This window comes from Bos mutus, chromosome 8 (genome assembly GCF_027580195.1).
Source record: "Bos mutus isolate GX-2022 chromosome 8, NWIPB_WYAK_1.1, whole genome shotgun sequence".
In the NCBI taxonomy this organism is placed as follows: Eukaryota; Metazoa; Chordata; class Mammalia; order Artiodactyla; family Bovidae; genus Bos; species Bos mutus.
The window spans coordinates 110317971-110338247 of record NC_091624.1 but is presented as its reverse complement, the minus strand read 5'-3'; the positions used below and the strand labels follow the sequence as shown (position 1 = coordinate 110338247).

Genomic DNA, 20277 nt, shown 5'->3' with positions numbered 1-20277 from the left:
CAGCTGTTCATGGGTCACATGGGAAGCAGTTTCCTGGAGGAGCATGGTGCTCATAAACTCGATCTGATAGGTGGACTCTATGTTGAAGGGTGGATAATTCTAGCCCATTATACTAATTTTTCTTTTGTTTTGCTTTTTCTAGTTAAGTGTTTCATAACTTACTTTCTGATGATCACTGGCAGAATTAGTTTGAACATCTTGCCCTTTGATTATTACATCTTCCCTGCCATCACTTTAAATCATTTTACTCTTAAAGGTGCCTCTAGAAACATACTCAAAAACAAGAAAGATACACAAAATCTGGGAGATTCACACAATTTTAACGGATGCATTAGACCTGCCTAAAAATTCACTTGTTTTCCTGGTTAATATGAAAAGGAATTTTTATTAGAAATATATTAATTTAAAAAAATAATAACTTCTGATTTCCTACAAACTTTCACTCACAGTGGAAAGTTATAGTTATTGATACTGAAAAATATTTTGTAGTAAATGAGCTGCTAATTCTCATACAGTTCTCATTCAACTTTAAAAATATTTTAAAACTATCTTTAACCTATTTTTTTTCCCATTTCCCAATTCATGATTTATACCAGTCATAAGGGTTAGGATAGCAGATTAAGATCTGCAGTTAGCAGACTATTGAATTTATATTAAACTCCCAAATGAAACAAGATTTTGCCTCCGGACTTTTTTTATGGTGTAAACGGTTGAGATTAGGGATCAGGTAAGCAGGTAAGGAAATTGTTTTACCTAGAAATGACCTGCCGTCTCTCGGTCTGTTTTTCTGTATCATCTTTCCGCTCCGCCCCACCCCCATCTCCCGAATGTTGACTCTTGGTCTGAAGGCCGCGCTCACGGTCCAGGGACAGTGCTGACGAAGGGGAGCCCATCCAGGAGCGCTTCTTCCGCCCGCACTTCCTGCAGGCGCCCGGGGATCTGACCGTGCAGGAAGGCAGGCTCTGCAGGATGGACTGCAAGGTGAGTGCGTGCGCCCAACCTCCCCCCGGTGCTGTGTCTCTCTTCTCTGGTTTTGCCCCATTGATTGACCTTAAGTTTAAATTTCAGCTCAGAAGTATGAATGTTTTATAAAATTATTTGCGCTCCCTCTGCTGGTTATCTCTGGAATTACAGAACATAAACGTGAGACGCTTAAGAGAGTTTGCTCTGGACTTACAGAAATGTTTAAAAAGGATAAAAGAATTGTTAACAGGAGTTTATTTTCCAGAGTAGTTATTTTTTTATTATTTTCATTTTACATTGGGGTATAATTGATATACAATGTCGTATTAGTTTCAGATGTACAGCAAAGTGATTCAGTGTTACACATGTATCTTTTCAAGTTTTTTTCCCATTTAGGGAGTGTAGTTCCCTGTGCTATACAGCAGGTCCTTGATGGCTATCTGTTTTAAATATACTGCTGTTTATATGTCCATCTGAATCTCCCAATTTATCCCCTCCCTGCTGTGTGGGTGCTAAGTCACTTCACTTGTATTTGAGTCTTTGCGACCCCCATGGACTGTAGCCCACCAGGCTTCTCTGTCCATGGGGTTCTCCAGGCAAGAATACTGGAGCAGGTTGCCATTTCCTTCTGCAGGGGATCTTTCTGACCCAGGGATCAAACCTGAGTTTTCTTATGTCTCCTGCATTGGCAGGCGGGTTCTTTACCATAAGAGCTACCTGGATAGCCCTACCTTTCTCCCGTGGTAACCATAAATTCATTATTTACGTCAGTAAGTCTGTATCTGCTTTATACATAAGTTCATCTGTATAAATAAGTTCGTCTGTATCATTTTTTTCAAGATTCTATATATATATATATATGCAATATCATATATGTCTTTCTCTTTCTGACCGACTTAAAATGACAATCTCTAGATCTACCCAGGCTATGGCAACTGACGTTTATTTCCTTCTTTTTATGACTGAGTAGTATTCCATTGTATATGTGTACCACATCTTCTTTATCCATTCCTCTGTCAATGGACATTACGGTTGCTTCTTTGTCCTGGCTGTTGTGGATAGTGCTGGTGTCAAATTGGAGTGCATTAGTGGAAGTGCTTTTTTGGGTCTGTAAGTTAGAGTGTAAATGTGCTACAAGAAGCCACCAAAAACTTGTGTCTCATTACTTCTTTAATTTTTTTAACTTTAACATATATATATGTATGTATGTATTTGGAGTAAAGTGGATGTACAATGTCATGTTTGTTGTAGGTATACAGAATCTTACTCAGTTATAAATGTTCATCTTTGGGGTTTTTTCCATATATAGGTTTTTTACACAATGTTCAGTACACCTCCCTTGCTATAAAGTAGGTCTGTGTTGATTATGTATTTACATGTATGTGTTAGTGCCAGCCTCCTAATTTACCCCTCCCACCCCACCTTTCCCCTTTAGTAGCCATAAGTCTGTTTTTCTAAGTTTGTGCATCTCTTCTACTTTTGTAAATTAGTTCATTGGTATCCATTCCCACATTCCACCTGTAAGTGATAACCACATGGTGTTTGTTTTTCTCTTTCTGACTTACTTCACTTTACTATGATTATCCCTCGGTAGGTTACAGCAAATGGCATTATTTCCTTCTTTTTCATGGCTGAATCATATCTGATCATGCAAATGTATCACTTCTGTTATTTTATTTTTATGATTGGAGGATAATGGCTTTACAGCATTGTGTTTCTGCCCTGCAACAGCGTGGCTCAGCTGTGACTACATGTTTGCCCCCTCCCTCCTGAGCCTCCCTCCTACTCGCCCCCCATCCCTCCCCTCTAGGTCATCACGGCGCACCGAGCTGAGCTCCCTGTGCTCTACAGCAGCTTCCTCCGACTCTGTTTCACACGTGGTCGTGTGTATATGTTAATCCTACTCTCAGTTTGTCTATCGCACACTCTCCTTGCTCTCCCCGTGTCCACAGTCCAGTCTCTGCATCCTGTATCTCTGTTCCTGCCCTGCAGATAGGCTTATCAGTACTCTTTTTCTAGATTCTATATTTATGTTTTTTATATATATATGCATTAATATACAGTATTTGTTTTTCTCTTTCTGACTTCACTCTGTATAATAGACTGTATATAAACTGTATAGTTTCATCCTCATCTCTACAAATGACCCAGTTTTATTCCTTTTTATGGCTGAGTGATATTCCATTGTTCATGAACATCTGCCACCCACTTGCCTGTCGTCAGATGGCTAGGTCTCCTCCATGCCCTGGCCAGTCACCCACTCGCCTGTCGTCGGATGGCTAGGTCTCCTCCATGCCCTGGCCCGTCACCCACTCGCCTGTCGTGGGATGGCTGGGTCTCCTCCATGCCCTGACCCGTCACCCACTCGCCTGTCGTGGGATGGCTGGGTCTCCTCCGTGCCCTGACCCGTCACCCACTCACCTGTCGTGGGATGGCTAGGTCTCCTCCATGCCCTGACCCGTCACCCACTCGCCTGTTGTCGGATGGCTAGGTTTCCTCCATGTCCTGGCTGTTGTAAATAGTGCTGCAGTGCACTATTACATGCACTTGGAATTCTGTTTGTTTTTTTTTTTTTTTTTTCATTCTTTTTTCCACATATACTCTTAGGAGTGGACTGCTGGATCATGTGGTGGCTCTACTTGAACACTTTAAAGATGCTTCCTTACAGTTCTCTGCAGGGGCTATTACCATGACATCCCACCAGCACAGCACCTTAGGAGGGTCCCCTTTTCCTAACCCCACCCTTGTATTTATTGTCTGTAGGCTTTTTGATAGTGGCCATTTTGACTGATGTGAGGTAACACCTCATATCTTTTATTTGCCTTTCTCTAATAGTTTAGTTTTAATTTCTGTAGTATATTTAGTGATGTTGAGCATCTCTTCATGTGCCTCTTGGCCTCCTGTATGTCTTCTTTGGGGAAATGTCTGTTTAGATCTTCTATCCATTTTCTGATACTGAGCCTCATGAGCCATTTGTAAATTTTGGAGATGAATCCCTTGTCAGCTGCATCATTTGCTACATAATTCTTTCCACAGTGTAAGTATGCAGATGTCAATGTGTATGTTTATATGCGTGTATTTATCGTGGGTCTGTAAGAATTCACACAGACCACCTCTAAAATGACATTTTAGTTACAGAACGAAAATGAATACAAACATAAATATACATATACAGAGTCAAAAGGGAAAATTTTTTTATTTTAATCAGGTGATACCAAGGGGTTATTATTAATTTTAGTTTTATATGTAAAAGTGAAAGTCGCTCAGTCATGTCAGAATCTTTGCAACCCCATGGATGACTATACACCACATGGAATTCTCTAGGCCAGAATACTGGAGTGGGTAGCCTTTTCCTTCTCCAGGGGATCTTCACAACCCAGGGATCAAACCCAGGTCTCCTGCATTGCAGGTGGATTCTTTACCAGCTGAGCCACCAGGAAAGCCCAAGAATACTGGAGTGGGTAGCCTGTCCCTTCTCCAGGGGATCTTCACAATCCAGGAATCAAACCAGGGTTTCCTGCATTGCAGGCAGAGTCTTTACCAGCTGAGCTGTCGGGGAAGCCCTAGGGAACTGTGAATGTATAAAAAAAAATCTGCTTCTCTTAAAGAATGATCTTAACTCCCCATCCAAGGACTGAACCTGGGCCCCATGCAGTGACGCGCAGACTCTACACCGGACCCCCTGAGGCCCCCACCTCACTGTCCTCCGCGTTGCCCTGGAGGAGGTGTTTAGAAGGGAGCCTGTCTGTGCTGAGAAGAGTACCGGGGCCGACCCTAGAGCCGGTCTCCTGTGGATGGAGTGACCCATTGTGGCATCGGGGGAACTCATGTGCATTTTCCTTCTGCCTCAGGTCAGTGGGCTGCCCACGCCCGATCTCACCTGGCTGCTGGACGGCAAGCCAGTGCGCCAGGACAGCGCCCACAAGATGCTGGTGCGGGAGAACGGCGTGCACTCGCTCGTCATCGAGCCCGTCTCAGCCCGGGACGCCGGCATCTACACGTGCGTGGCCACCAACCGGGCGGGGCAGAACTCCTTCTGCCTGGAGCTCGTGGTCGCAGGTAGGCCCGGGAGGACACGCTCAGGGCGAGAGGAGACTCAGCAAGGGCCCCAGTGTGGGCCTCACACTCAGCAGAGAGAATAGCGGGCCTCATCAGAGTAGCCAGTCAGAGGCTGGAGTGAGACCTGTCTCACCTCCCCATCAGCAAGTGGGCCGGAGCAGGGGCTTTGAGCAGCTCTGCCGGGTGTCTCTCCTCCTGGGCCCCAAGGGTTTCTCAGGCCAGAGAGCACCTCCCAGCCTCCACGAGCCAGCGGTGTGTGAGGTGGGGCTTGTACACACGTTCTGCATGTACACCACTTGTTAAGTCAGCCACAGTGACTTCATCATTTAACATTTCGAATCATTTTCATTAACGCAAACATAGGAAAAATAGGATATACTAATAAGGATTATAAAGTTAACTTAGCAGTGGGGCTTCCCTGGTAGCTCAGCTGGTAAAGAATCCACCTGCAACGCAGGAGACCTGGATGATATACTTTTTTACTTTAGCTGAGGAAAATGAGTGTATGAAAGTGTTTAGAGAATCAACAAGAGTGGGGAGTGTGTTGTGTCCCTTCCTCATGCTGCGTGCAGAGCCCTCCAGGAGCCGTGTGGGGAGCCTGTGCTGTGTCTGCATCTCTCCTCTGTGCACAGCGCTCTGTGTGTGTTACCTCGCCTGGTCCTCAGAGGAGCACCTTTAGCAAAGCAGCTGGCTTCTTCCATGTTTCCCAGAGGCGGGATCTATGGAGACAACATCCTCCCCTGGTTGTGGAGTTGGGTCCGTCCCATCCCTGGTCTTCCTCCAGGTCCGAGCGCCCCGAGCTCTTTGTAGAGACAGTGTCTCCTCATGAGGATGCTCCTGACAACGAGACACGCGCACACAGAAGTGTGGTCAGCCTGTGGGCTGTTCCGCTCCACTCCCTCTTCCGGCCCCCGCTGCTCACTGTTGTGCAGTTGGCTCTGTGGACCATGCCTGTCCTCAGGCCCGAGATGTCCCCGTCGGCACTTCTGGGAGAAGTCAGGGCTCAGTCCGCGTTTCCTGGCCATGTCCTCTGGCCGGCCCATCACTGCTGCTCACTGTCCCTGCTGTAGAATGGGCCGTGATGCTCACAGTTTAAGGACTTAATCATTTCACAAGGATGACATCCTACGAAGCATTGCGTCCCCGTGCCCTGCCCAGCACAGCCTCTGAATGCAACTGTCTGCTGTTGTGACGTGAAGGTCCATCCATCTTTATCCTCTTAGGAAAGCAAAGACCCAGAAAGAAAACGAAGTGAGGTCTTCTCCCACCACCTGCGTCCCCCAGAGTAGCTCAGGTGAAAAAGTCCAGTAAAAATTAACTCCCTGCATAGTTTAAGGTCAGACAGGGTCCTCATTATTTACAGGTCTGGGGGAGAGTCTCTACCTGTGATGTGTCCGTCCCTGAGCAGGGCAGGGAGAAGGCCGGATGCTCTCCCTCGTGTTGGCAGCTGCACAGTGATCACGAGGCCAGCGGGACCTGCAGGGCACAGCCCATCTTGCTAGTCGTTAGGCACCTAGTGAAAGCCCCCCCGCCACCTGCCCCGTGCAGTGCTGTTGCCCGTCTCCCTGCAGCAGGACCTAGAAGTCCTGCAGAGCCAGACAGCAGGTCAGACAGTCCTGCAGAGCCTCAGCACCTCCCAGACAGCAGGGCAGGCTGCGCGTGGATCTGCCCCCGCACGCCGGGGCTCAGCGTCACCGGGGGCAGCGGCGGACTAGGGAAGCCAGGCACCCTTGCTGGTCGACTGCCAGCCTGCAGGAGGCCGCTGAAACCACGCAGGCAGGCGCTGTGGGGCGGGTGCAGGGCTCTCAGCCTCGACCTAGCAGAGGAAGAGGAGGTGTGGGGTGAGCACGGTCTCCCTCCGGGTGAAGGACTCCCTTGGCGGAGGATGGGCCTCTTGCCCCGCATCGCTGAGGGCACCTGCAGGCTCCGTGGCACTGCCTGGGTCTCCCAGGCAGGACACCTGTCTCCTGTCTTCCAGCTAAGGAAGCGCACAAGCCACCGGTCTTTCTGGAGAAGCTGCAGAACACGGGCGTGGCGGACGGCTACCCCGTGAGGTTGGAGTGCCGGGTGTCGGGGGCACCCCCACCACAGATATTCTGGAAGAAGGAGAACGAGTCACTGACTCACAGCACGGACCGCGTGAGGTGAGTGCTGGGCCCTGCCCACCCTCGGGTCTGGGGCTCCTGAGGCAGCAGGACTCACCCCTGTGGGGCGCCCCACCCCAGGATCGGAGAAGCTGGCCACCCCAGAGTACAAGGGCCACGCGGGCCTCCCAGCCCCACCTGTGGAGGCTCTGTGGGCCTCCCCTGTGCCTCACACACGGGAAGGTGACCCGCCTGCCAGGGGCGTCGGGGCAGAGCCTGCAGGCGTCCACTCCATGCTCACCCGCTGGCGTGGCTGCAGCCGCTGCAGGACGCGCAGGGTGCCGTGAGCCACGGCTCGCAGCCCTGCTGAGGAGCCCGGCAGCCCTCACAGCAGGCCCTCTCCTGCAGCATGCACCAGGACCAGCACGGCTACGTGTGCCTGCTCATCCAGGGTGCCACGAAGGACGACGCGGGCTGGTACACGGTGTCAGCTAAGAACGAGGCCGGGATTGTGTCCTGCACGGCCCGCCTCGACGTGTACAGTAAGTACCTCCCCATGCTGGGCGCCCGAGGCCTCCCGGCCCGCACCGCAGACTCTGATCTGTCCCACCCGGCCCTAGAGCCTCCCGCTCCGAGACTTCATCGTGCTCTTTCTCTTTCTGTTTGTAGCTTCCCGACAGTAATAGTGACCCTCGCCAGGAGAACAGTGCCCAAGTATCGTTCAGAAGCGCTGCGTGTCGCAGTGCCGCATGTGCCTGTTTCTCTGGCGTGGGCTCCCCAGCTGTGCTTTCTGCCCCCGCGCCTCTAGGAGCTAACGCTAGGCTCAGGCATAGTCACAGACGTGTCCATCCCGTTACTGCATGGTGCCTCTAACGGGGCCGCCTCTAACATTCCTCCTGTGTCCTGACCCGGCACAGCGTCGGGACCCACGCTGAACGGGGCCCATTGATGCTGCAGGGTGTATTTCCCACGGCTGAGCGCTTCGTGTGTGTGTGTGTGTGTGTGGTGTCTGAAGTAGTGTGGCAGTAGGCTTGTGTGTGTGTGTGTGTCTCCTTGTGTACACGTGTCCCTGATTTTTAAAAATCATCCCTTTTGCATTGACAGACTAGGTCAGTATCCCTCTATGACAGTAGCACTTAGTCACCGTAGCACTCTGTGACAAGTAAACCCCGAGGAAAAATTCAGAACTGATTTCTGAATTAAGAAATACCTCCGTGAGACACTTCAGTAACTATGAGCTCAGCCAGCGCTCCCTCCCGAGTCCATCCAGAATTCCTGACTGTTGCTACTGTGGCATGCCTACCCGTGAGCTTTGAAGATTTCTTAAAAGGGCAGCTAGGAAGCTTAGTGGCCATTTCCGAGGAGTCCCCAGGCTGCAGCGAGTACCAAGGTGCGGGTGAGCTGCATTGGCCATGTTACCCCTGCGGTCTTCGCAGCCCGTGTAGACGAGCTCTGTGACAGGGGCATGAGGTGCAGAACCATGCGGGCCTCTCAGGCCTCCTTGGGGGCATGTGGGGTTTGCTGCGAGCCCACGCCTGGCCCCACCACAGGCCCCGTGCCCCGCGGCAGAGCCCTCCCCATCACGGCCCTCACCTGTGCACCCTCGGGTGTCTTGCAGCCCAGTGGCAGCAGCCTCCGCCGAGCGCCAAGCCGAAGCGGGTGCGGCCGTCGGCCAGCCGCTACGCCGCGCTCTCCGACCAGGGCCTGGACATCCGGGCGGCGTTCCAGCCCGAGGCCGGCCCGTCCGCGCTGGCGCTGAGCCCCGGCCTGGTGGAGAGCGAGGACCTGTGATCAGCGCCCTCGCGGGAGCACAGACCCAAACCGTGCCACCCGGACCCGCCTCCTGCCGCGGGACGCAAGTGCACCTCGACTCCGAGAGACAAAAGGGCACCTCAACTCTCCTTTTCTTCCTGTAAACCAAAACAGAGGCTGTGCACACGACGCCAGTAGACGAACGCCTTGCACAGAATTCACACTCATCAGCCAATTCAAACTCCGGGAGTCGCTGTGTTTCAAGGGGTCTGAAAAGCCAAAGCCCTCATGGAAAAGTGCCCCCGCTCCGTGTTGTCCTAAGTGCCTTCAACACTGGCTCAGCACTGCCACCCAGCGTGAGCGGAGGCGCTTCCCGGAGGCGGCCCCACAGCAGGAGGGCACGACCAAGAAACCCACGCAAGTGCCTTGTCTGTGCAAACCGTTTTCTACTAAGTCGTACGAAGGAACCACTTGCTGCAGTTCTAGCAACATCCTGAGTTTCTGTCAAAGTTAAGACCTTCATTGTTAGCTTTTTTTTAATGTGTATTTTCCTTTTGTGTTGCCTTGGTAGGGAGCTTACATGCTGAAATGCGTAACGTACTCTGAGGAAAGCAGAAACAGATCACAGACCATTCCACAGAGGGCGTCTCGACCACCCAAGTGACCGTGGCAGGCGGGGCGTGTCGGGGGTGAGGGGCTAGGGAGGAGCAGAGGGGAGAAGGGCGAAATGCAGGGTGCACGGTGACGGTGTCCACGCAGAAGGCAGGGGGGGCGGGAGCCAGTGGAGGCCAGGCTTCCCTTGGTTCTCTTCAAATTCCGCCTACAACACTGCCATTCCTAAGTCAGGGAGTTGGGGTTCCAGCGGTGGGGGACCCTCGGGACACCGCAGGGTCGGAGCCGGAGGTGGGATGCACAGAGCAAGTTGGTAATGGGCTGAGCGGAGAGGTCGTCAAGGTCGGAGGCAGCCTGTGGGCACTCGTCTGCTGGGGGGCACAGGGCTGAGCTAGAGCCAGGTGGGCGCCAGCGTGCATGTTCCCCACGGCGCCCGCGCGGCGGGTGGGAGCGTAATTTCACTTCCCTGCAGCCATGGGGCCTCTGACTGAAGAAGGTGCTGGGCTCCCAGTCATCCCAAGGCCATCCTGAGTGCCCCTGACCCTGGTCAGCTGGACGGAGCGGATTCTGACCAGACTTGACAGTTTTAAGTCGGAACCAATCAACTTTAAACACGAGAAAATGGGGCCTGCTATGATATGATAATGGTACTTTGCTATGAAGAGAACACACTGTATTCCTTATGCAAAACACATTTATCTTTCATTATTTATGACAAAGATGTCAAACTCTCTTAGCTCAGTTACTCGATATGTAGTATTTTTGAACGATTTTGTACCTGTGTGCGCCCGTGTAGCCCATTTCACTGCTTCACACGCACAGCTCTCCACTTCTTCTAGACACACCAAGCAAGCTCTGCGTGCCCAGTGTGAGCGCCGGTGCCCGCAGCCTGGGCAGACTAGCACGCGAGGCTCTCCTGGACCTCTCTCTCTTGCAGAATTACGACTGATGTCTTCTCATACTTGCCAAATTTTCCCGAATGTGACGTTTTGCTGATTTGCTGGGTTTGGGATTAAGCAGCATTATTTTGCCACCTTTCATGTATTTATAAAACAATAAGTACTATCCTACTACTTTGGGTTGTTGTGCTGGTGTAATGTGGATTTAACAACAATAAATATTTAACAAATAAGAGCTGCAGTTTTGTGAAGCGCATGCTCAGTTTCCAGTCTCTCTCACAGCCTTGATGAACCCGTGCAGACTAGACCCACTGATAACTGCACTGCACGCTCTCCTGGGTGCAGGAGACCGGAACGGGCTCCGACTCCACGCGGCCACTGGACAGGGCTCACAGGGCCTGTCAGCGAGGGGCGCTCAGCTCCCACGGGCCACCCGCACCCCTTGGCATGGCAGCCCGTCCGTCCCCAAGCCCAGCACCAAGACCCTCGGCACACGTCTTCACACACACTAACTCTTGTTGGGAGAACCCGTGCTTCAAGGGGCCACCAGCTGCGGGGACTGCAAAGTCCCATCCACACAGAGCCTGGATGTGGTGTCGGGGAGAGGCAAGGTGGGTGCACCCACGAGGGGTCTTGGGAGCCCTCTCGAAACCACGCCCACCTCAGCACTTTACCTGATACGTGCGTGACACCGGTTTCTGTGACCCCACAGGGAGCACCTTCGCACCATTTAACCATCACCTTTCTCAGGAACTAAGTGCAGGGCGCTGTGGCTCAAGATGTCAATACAAGATGCTGAACACACTCCTCCCCACAGGCACACCAGATCTACTGCTACACACACAAAAGTTTCCTCTAAAGTGACCTCGGGTGAATGGGGAAACCCACGTCAGCCCCACAGTGAACCCCACCGCCTGGCACAGTGACCCACATCAAGGGGACTGACCCCGAGCTGCTCCCTGGGGAGTGAAGGGTGTGGACGCCTCGTCAGGACCCCAGCTATTCAACTGTGAGTCCAGCACCAGACTCACTCAGCTTTGAAAGCAAATGAGCATTTCTGTCACCAGAGTTACGAGTATAAACACAGAAATCCTTACAAGGCTGCACACTCGTCCAGGCCACAGGAAACCGAAGAGCCAGCCAGCGGAGAAGGGCACAGACTGAAAGATGGTCGGGAATGAAACTGCTGTTTGTAGAGACTTAGGTGGGCCTAGAGAGTGCCATATAATGAGTGAAGAAAGTCAGAACACAAATACCATACTAACGTGTACATGGGAAAGCTAAAAAATTACATAGGTAACCTTACTTCCAACCTGAAATAGAAACAGGTGGAGAACACGGGTATGGATACCAAGGGGGAATGGAGGAGGGTGGGAGGAATTTAGAGATTGGGATTGACATATACATATCTGTTGCTGCTCTGTAAAAAACACATGAATATAGGCATTTATGTCTAGATTTCCCAAAGGAAGCATACACATGACCAAAAGGCCCATGAAAACATGCTCAGCAACATTCATCACGAGAGAAAGGCAAATCCGAAGTCCAGTGAGGGGTCACCTCACAGGGCAGGCCAGCATGGCCCTCTGACACGGAGAGGGGACTCGTCCTCTATTCCAGGGGTGGTGGTGGAGGGGGAGGGGGGAATGGGTGCAGCCACAGTGAGAAGAGCATGGAGGGTCTTTGAAAAACTAGAGACAGGTACAGGATCCGGGAACTCCACTCCTGTGCTGGCACCCAGAGAGAGTCATCATCCGAAATGACATTTCTACCCCATTTTCTCAGCACTGCTATTGAAAACACTCAAGACATAGAATCCACCAGACTGTCCACCCCGAGAAAAACAAAGACTTCATGGTACAACTACTCACTGGGACACTAGTCAGCTGTGAAACAGACGCATGGTGAATAGACCGAGATAGCACCATACTTGGTGAAGTCAAAGACTGCTATCATACAACAGCACTGGAACATACAGTTTATGAATTCAGACAAACGAACTAATTTACAAAACAGAGCAAACTTACAGGTATGTAAAACCAAACTGATTTAAAAAAAGATAAACCTATGCAAAGTAACATATATCCAACAAATAATCACAAAGGACCTACCAAATTGCAAACAGAACTCTACTAAACCTGTTGTAATACATATGTGGGAATTAGAACTCCAAAAACAATAATGTATGTGTCTGTATACCAAAATCAAGTTCCTATACACCTAGGAGAAACAACATTGGAGACCAACTCTATTCCAATATAAAAGATGGACGTAATTACCGGGGCAAAAAAAAAAAAAAAAAAAAGTGGGGCATGAAGAAATGCTGCCGCCTTGTGGCAGTTTGGGGGAACTACAACGTTAAAAAAAAGATGCTGTTGGGCAAATCAAATTCATAAGATCTGCAGGATCCTAAGTGAAACCCTCCTGTGTCAACTCTACAGAACGTGGAAACCCTATTCAAAACTCTCTAACAACCCATGCCAGAACACGACCAGATAAAGACACACAGGCTTTGGGTGCTTCTTCCAGCACACTGCACTCTCACTGAAAACCCAGGAAGGGACTTTTCCCTGAAGAAAAGTCTGTATCCATCCACATGAACAGGTACAGAAGATAGAGGACGTATGCACACTGTAATACGACTCAGCCATGAACAGGAAAACACTGTGCAACTTCAGGCCACAGGGAGGAGAGCAGACATGAGCGTACATAGTGAAGGAAGGGACACAGGGACCAAAGGCTCTGATGTATCCATTTGACATGGAATCGAGATGTGGTACGAAAGGACTCATTTCCAAAAGACAGACAACCTCACGGACTTCAAAAGGAAGCATAGGGCTACCAAAGGGAAAGTACAGGGTGGAGACAGATTTTCTGGTTCCCAGGAACATAGAAACATGACTCATACAATGTTCAACATGGGCCCACCCTAGAGCACAAGGAAACCTGACTCAACACACTACTGCTTTTTTTATATAATATAAATTAATTTTAATTGGAGGCTAATTACTTTACATTATTGTATTGGTTTTACCATACATCAACATGAATCCGCCATGGGTTCCCAATCCTGAAGCCCCCTCCCAACTCCCTCCCCATACCATCCCTCTGGGTCATCCCAGTGCACCAGCCCCAAGCATCCAGTATCGTGCATCGAACCTGGACTGGCGATTCGTTTCACATATGATACTCTACATGTTTCAATGCCATTCTCCCAAATCATCCCACCCTTGCCCTCTCCCACAGAGTCCAAAAGATGGTTCTATACATCTGTGTCTCTTTTGCTGTCTCACATACAGGGTTATCGTTACCATCTTTCTAAATTCCATATATATGCATTAGTATACTGTATTGGTGTTTTTCTTTCTGGCTTACTTCACTCTGTAAAATAGGCTCCAGTTTCATCCACCTCATTAGAACTGATTCAAATGTATTCTTTTTAATGGCTGAGTAATACTCCATTGTGTATATGTACCACAGCTTTCTTATCCATTCATCTGCTGATGGACATCTAGGTTGCTTCCATGTCCTGGCTATTATAAACAGTGCTGTGATGAACATTGGGGTACACGTGTCTCTTTCACTTCTGGTTTCCTCAGTGTGTATGCCCAGCAGTGGAATTGCTGGGTCTTATGGCAGTTCTATTTCCAGTTTTTTAGGGAATCTCCACACTCTTCTCCATAGTGGCTGTACTAGTTTGCATTCCCACCAACACTGTAAGAGAGTTCCCTTTTCTCCACACCCTCTCCAGCATTTATTGCTTGTAGACTTTTGGATCACAGCCATTCTGACTGGCGTGAAATGGTACCTCATTGTGGTTTTGATTTGCATTTCTCTGATAATGAGTGATCTTGACATCTTTTCATGTGTTTGTTAGCCATCTTTATGTTTTCTTTGGAGAAATGTCTGTTTAGTTCTTTGGCCCATTTTTTGATTGGGTCGTTTATTTTTCTGGAATTGAACTACAGGAGTTGCTTGTATATTTTTGAGATTAATTCTTTGTCAGTTGCTTCATTTGCTATTATTTTCTCCCATTCTGAAGGCTGTCTTTTCACCTTGCTTATAGTTTCCTTTATTGTGCAGGAGCTTTTAATTTTAATTAGGTCCCATTTATTTTTGCTTTTATTTCCAATATTCTGGGAGATGGGTCATAGAGGATCCTGCTGTGATGTATGTCGGAGAGTGTTTTGCCTGTGTTCTACTCTAGGAGTTTTATAGTTTCCGGTCTTACGTTTAGATCTTTAATCCATTTTGAGTTTATTTTTGTGTATGGTGTTAGAAAGTGTTGTAGTTTAATTCTTTTACAAGTGGTTGACCAGTTTTCCCAGCACCATTTGTAAAAGAGATTGTCTTTTCTCTATTGTGTATTCTTGCCTCCTTTGTCAAAGATAAGGTGTCCATGCTGCTAGTGCTGCTGCTGCTAAGTCGCTTCAGTCGTGTCCGACTCTGTGCAACCCCATAGACAGCAGCCCACTAGGCTCTGCCGTCCCTGGGATTCTCCAGGCAAGAACACTGGAGTGGGTTGCCATTTCCTTCTCCATTGCGTGAAAGTGAAAAGTGAAAGTGAAGTCGCTCAGTTGCGTCCGACTCGTAGCGACCCCATGGACTGCAGCCTACCAGGCTCCTCCTTCCATGGGATTTTCTAGGCAAGAGTACTGGAGTGGCTTGTGTCCATAGGTGCATGGATTTATCTCTGGGCTTTCTATTTTGTTCCATTGATCTATATTTCTGTCTTTGTGCCAGTACCATACTGTCTTGATGACTGTGGCTTTGTAGTAGAGCCTGAAGTCAGTCTGGTTGATTCCTCCAGTTCCATTCTTCTTTCTCAAGACTGCTTTGGCTATTCAAGGTTTTTGTATTTCCATACAGATTGTGAAATTATTTGTTCTACCTCTGTGAAAAATACCATGGTAGCTTGATGGGGATTGCATTGAATCTATAGATTGCTTTGGGTAGTATACTCATTTTCACTATATTAATTCTTCCGATCCATGAATATGGTATATTTCTCCATCTATTAGTGTCCTCTTTGATTTCTTTCACCAGTGTCAACACACTATTATAACAGCCTAGATTGCAAGACAACCAGAAAAAGAACTCAGGTACTTCTGTGGGTAAGGGAAGGAGGGTGCTAGACACCTAGTTAGGAAACAAAATACGTGTAAAGAAACCCAAAAGAGAGCCCACAGCACTGTCAGTTACCTAGACACACCTCCAGAATGAACATGAAAACCAAACGCCCACTGTACTCCCCGCACGCCTCAGGGACTTGGTGGGCTGTCCATCACCCTTGCAGGCCGAGCAGGCCTGGGTCCCAAGGAACTGGAGAGGATCTGCCAGTCAGACAACCCCATGGCCCCATGGACCTGGAGTGCCAAGGGACCCTGCAGCAGTCCATCATCTCCAGACCAGGTGGGCACTCCTGCCTCAAAACCAAGCTGATTTCACCCAAGCCAACAGGGAGCCTCCAGGCTGGAGAAGCATCGAGACATCCCCTGGGTTCTATGGGTCCTCATGAAGCAGGGCGTGTTCCCGCTTCCACCCTCCTTCCATAGGGTTTGCCCCTCCTGTGGATGACAGCACCCCTCAGCAGAGTGATACTGCACGCATTGGGATGTGTCTATGGGGGAATGGCTCCAGGGAAGATGCAGTGATACTCAGGCTTGGGTGTTTCTTCTGCACACTGCACTCCATTGACAACCTAGGAAGGGACTTTCCCTGAGGCTCTGGTTGCTGGAGGGACCACAGTGGGGCAGGAAAAAAAGCCCCCCCTTGTGGCAGCTTTTCATTACAACAACTCAAAAGCCGGTGCTCTCGGGCTCCTCATATTCACAAGGCCTGTGGGGTTGTAAAGAACTCCTGCCCTCAAGGAATGTCCTGGGATAGATCATCAGAGAAGAACTCAAAACAGGACAGACTTACAAGAAGCCAGCTTCAACAGGTAAATGGGACTCTCACTGTATGACTTACAAAAGCACATAGGAAGACAGTCCACATCACTAATTGGTAAGTCAAGGTAAATCACCACTATGAGGTGCTGTCTTCTCCCGCCCATCAGAATAGCCACCTTCCGAGAGATGTACACAGAATAAATGCTGCTCAGAATGTCCAGGAAAGGGAATCCTCCTTCACTCTTGCTGGGGATGGAAATAGGGGCTGCCACAAGCAAACATTACGGGGTTTCTTTAAGAAATGAAACACAGAGGAACCATATGATCCACTCATCTCACCTCCATGACACTGAGACCCAGTGAAAGTCATAACTCGAGATGACATGCACATCCCTACTTTCATGGCACCACTATTTACAACAGTCAAGGCACAGAATCCACCAAAATGTCCATCTGGAGAAAAAGGAAGACGAAATGGTATAACTCTAAAGTGGAACATGACTCAGCTGTAAAACAGAAGGGAACAGTGTGACTGACAGCAGCGTGGATGGACCGAGAGATGACCAGGCTGAGTGAAGTAAGCCAGAGAGGAAAGAATAGCATAGAGCATCACCTACACATCGAATCTGTGAATCCACACAAAGGAACTAATTTACAGAACAGAAACAGACTAACACACATAGAACACAACTGTTGATTTTTTTTAAATGGGAGGGGCCAGGGATAAAATAAGATTTTGACATAAACATACACACTAACTTGTATCAAACAGATAATTAAAAAGAACCTAATAGCACAGGGAACTCTACTAAACCTACTGTCACAACATTTGTGGGAATTAGAACTACCCCCCCCCCCGCCTCCCCGCCAAACAATGATGGCTCAGACGGTAAAGCGTCTGTCTACCATGCAGGAGACCCGGGTTGTAGCCCTGGGTTGGGAAGATCCCCTGGAGAAGGAAATAGCAATCCACTCCAGAACTCTTGCCTGGAAAATCCCACGGACAGAGGAGCCTGGAAGGCTACAGTCTAAGCGGTCGCAAAGAGTCAGACACGACTGAGTGACTTCACTTCACTTTATGTATAACTCAATCAGGTCCTATACACCTAAAAGAAACACAGCAATGGAGATCAACTCTACTCCAATATAAAATGCAAATGAAATTACAATTTTTAAAAAATAGGCCATGAAGTAATCTCACCTTGTGGCCCTCAAGTTTATTTAGTCACTGAGTTGTGTCTGACCCTTTGTGACCCCCTGGACTGCAGCCCCCCAGGCTCCTCTGTCCATGGGGTTTCCCAGGCAAGAATACTGGAGTGGGTTGCCATTTCCTTGTCCAGGGGATCCTCCCAACCCAGGGATCGAACCCAGGTCTCCTACCCTGGCAGGTGATTCTTTACCACTGTGCCACTAGGGAAGCCCTGTAAAGAGAGGTATCCTACGTTATACCTTGAATAACAGAAGGATACCATGAATATTCACTGGAAGCACTGATACTTTGTCCCATATTTTGTCCACCTGACATGAAGAGCCAACTCATTGGAAAAGACCCTGATGCTGGGAAAGATTGAGGGCACCAGAAGGGGGTGACAGAGGATGAGATGGTTGGATGGCATCACCAACTCAAGGGATGTGAGTTTGACCAAACTCCAGGAGATAGTGAAGTTCAGGGAAGCCTGGCGTGCTGCAGTCCGTACAGTTGCAAAGAGTTGGACACAACTTAGTGACTGAACAACAACAATGAATACCATGTTAAAAAGAGAGCATATAACCAGGGAAAACCTGTATCGAAGTAGGAAGGTACAGTCCCAGGACAAAGGAACTCAAGAGTGTGATATTAAGCAAAGTCCTATAGAAGGTAACCATGTTTGAATCAAATGTGGGAACCTTAAAGACACAGAATCATAGTTTCAAGCTGTCCCATCAGGGGAGAGTGGGGGAGACACGGGCATAGTAATGTATCCACCCCCCCAATACCAGTGAATCCCTGGAGAAGGGCATGGCAACCCACTCCAGTATTCTTGCCTGGAGAATTCCATGGCCAGAGAAGCCTGGCGGGCTACAGTCCACGGGCTCACAAGAAGTTGACACAACTGAGCATGCGTGCAAAAAGTGCAGGATACCTGCTGCCTACCCCCCAGGGACATAAAATCCAGGCATAATCAGTGCCTGCCCCCAGGGGACATAAAATCCAGGCTTTCTGTAGGCAGGCACATCCCTGGGCACCCTGTCAACAAAGACACAAAGGTGGTTTGCCACGGGAATGAAAGCACAGCAATACCAAGATTAATATGCAATTTAAAAGAAATGGCAAGAGTTCCAAGGAAATCTGGGTAGAGACCTGACAGGTTCTGCTACATACATGTCTCCTGGTGCACAAGTAGTGGAACTGACTTCGGTTAACAGTACGGTTACATGCTCACTTTACAGGTTACCTATCCATTTTCCCCAAATGTCTACCAATTTATACTCCCAACAAACATGTGATGTTCAACAGACCCTGTTGGTCTACAGCCGTCACAACCTGGCAAGTGGAACTGTGGTCCACAGACCATCAGCATCAACTTAGAAATTTGTTAGAAACGTAGCTTCACAGACTCCCTGCAGATCTGCTGAGTCAGAAGATGCAATGTTAAAAGATCATTCGATGTTAAAAAAAAAGTTTGATAATTCCAGTGATGCGAAGCAGGGCTTCTCGGATTTTAATATTAATCCCTTAAAGATCAGGGATTATTTTTGCCACTTGAATGTCAAGTGAACTCGCAGCATGGTCTTGATTTGCATACCACTAATTAATGAACTTAATCTTCAATTATTGAACTTAATGTTCAATACCTGTTGGCTGTGTTGCCTTTTCTGTAAAATTCTCATTTTGTATCTTTTGTCCATTTTCCCACTTTGTTATTATGATTTGTCATTCACTGGATACTCTTCATTGGTTATCTGTGTTGCACAAAATCCCCTCTCAGTTTGTAATCATCAGCCTTTTTTTTTTTTTTTTTTTTTTTTTATTATGGTGTTTTGCTATAACAGAGGAGGGTCTTGATGTTAACACAGTTTAACCAACCCTTCCTTTCTATGTTTAAGAACTCCTGCCACATCCCAGGGTCTGAAAAGTGTCTGCCAATGGACAGGTGAGCCTCCAACAGCACAGGTCTGAGCCTCCAGGTGCCATCTGCTCATATGCTGTCCAATAGCAAGTGCTCCGGAGAAGGCGATGGCACCCCACTCCAGTACTCTTGCCTGGAAAATCCCATGGACGGTGGAGCCTGGTAGGCTGCAGGCCATGGGATCGCTAAGAGTCAGACATGACTGAGCAACTTCACTCTCACTTTTCACTTTCATGCATTGGAGAAGGAAATGGCAACCCACTCCAGTGTTCTTGCCTGGAGAATCCCAGGGACGGGGGAGCCTGGTGGGCTGCCGTCTCTGGGGTCACACAGAGTCGGACACGACTGAAGTGACTTAGCAGCAGCAGCAGTAGCAAGTGCTCGGGGCCATTGGCTGCGGTGGAAGCACCTGGGACACAGCTCCACGGGGACAAACGCCTGCACTGTCCCAGGCTCCACTGCACTTTCTGCTAAGCATGTGGACATACAGGGCTTTTCCCACAGGGAACCGAGGTTTGTAATGGCAGTTAAAGTCCCAAATTTAATTTCTTCCCTCACAAGCTTTGCCTTCTGAACCCACCAGCCCACAAATTCACTCTTGTTCGAGGAACCAAAGACTCCTGCATCACTCAGTTCAGTTGCTCAGCCATATCCAACTATTTGCGACCCATGGACTGCAGCACACCAGGCTTCCCTGTCCATCACCAACTCTGAGAGCATGCTCAAACTCATGTCCATCAAGTCGGTGATGTCATCCAACCATCTCATCCTCTATCATCCCCTTCTCCTCCCACCTTCAGTCTTTCCTAGCATCAGGGTCTTTTTCAATCAATCAGTTCTTCACATCAGGGACCAAAGTACTGGAGTTTCAGCTTCAGCATCAGTCCTTCCAATGAACACCCAGGAC

General features: G+C 48.9%; 1 protein-coding gene across 1 annotated transcript in view; it reads left to right on the top strand.

The window, feature by feature from the left end:
* PALLD (palladin, cytoskeletal associated protein) overlaps nt 1–10604 on the top strand; it is a 364323-nt gene extending 353719 nt beyond the window's left edge. Inside the window, 5 exon segments of the mRNA XM_070376055.1 lie at nt 849–981; nt 4815–5022; nt 7001–7166; nt 7515–7648; nt 8725–10604. Of these exon segments, the coding sequence (XP_070232156.1) occupies nt 849–981; nt 4815–5022; nt 7001–7166; nt 7515–7648; nt 8725–8897 (814 nt within the window). The 3' untranslated portion in view covers nt 8898–10604.
* Nucleotides 10605–20277: the final 9673 nt, after the last annotated feature.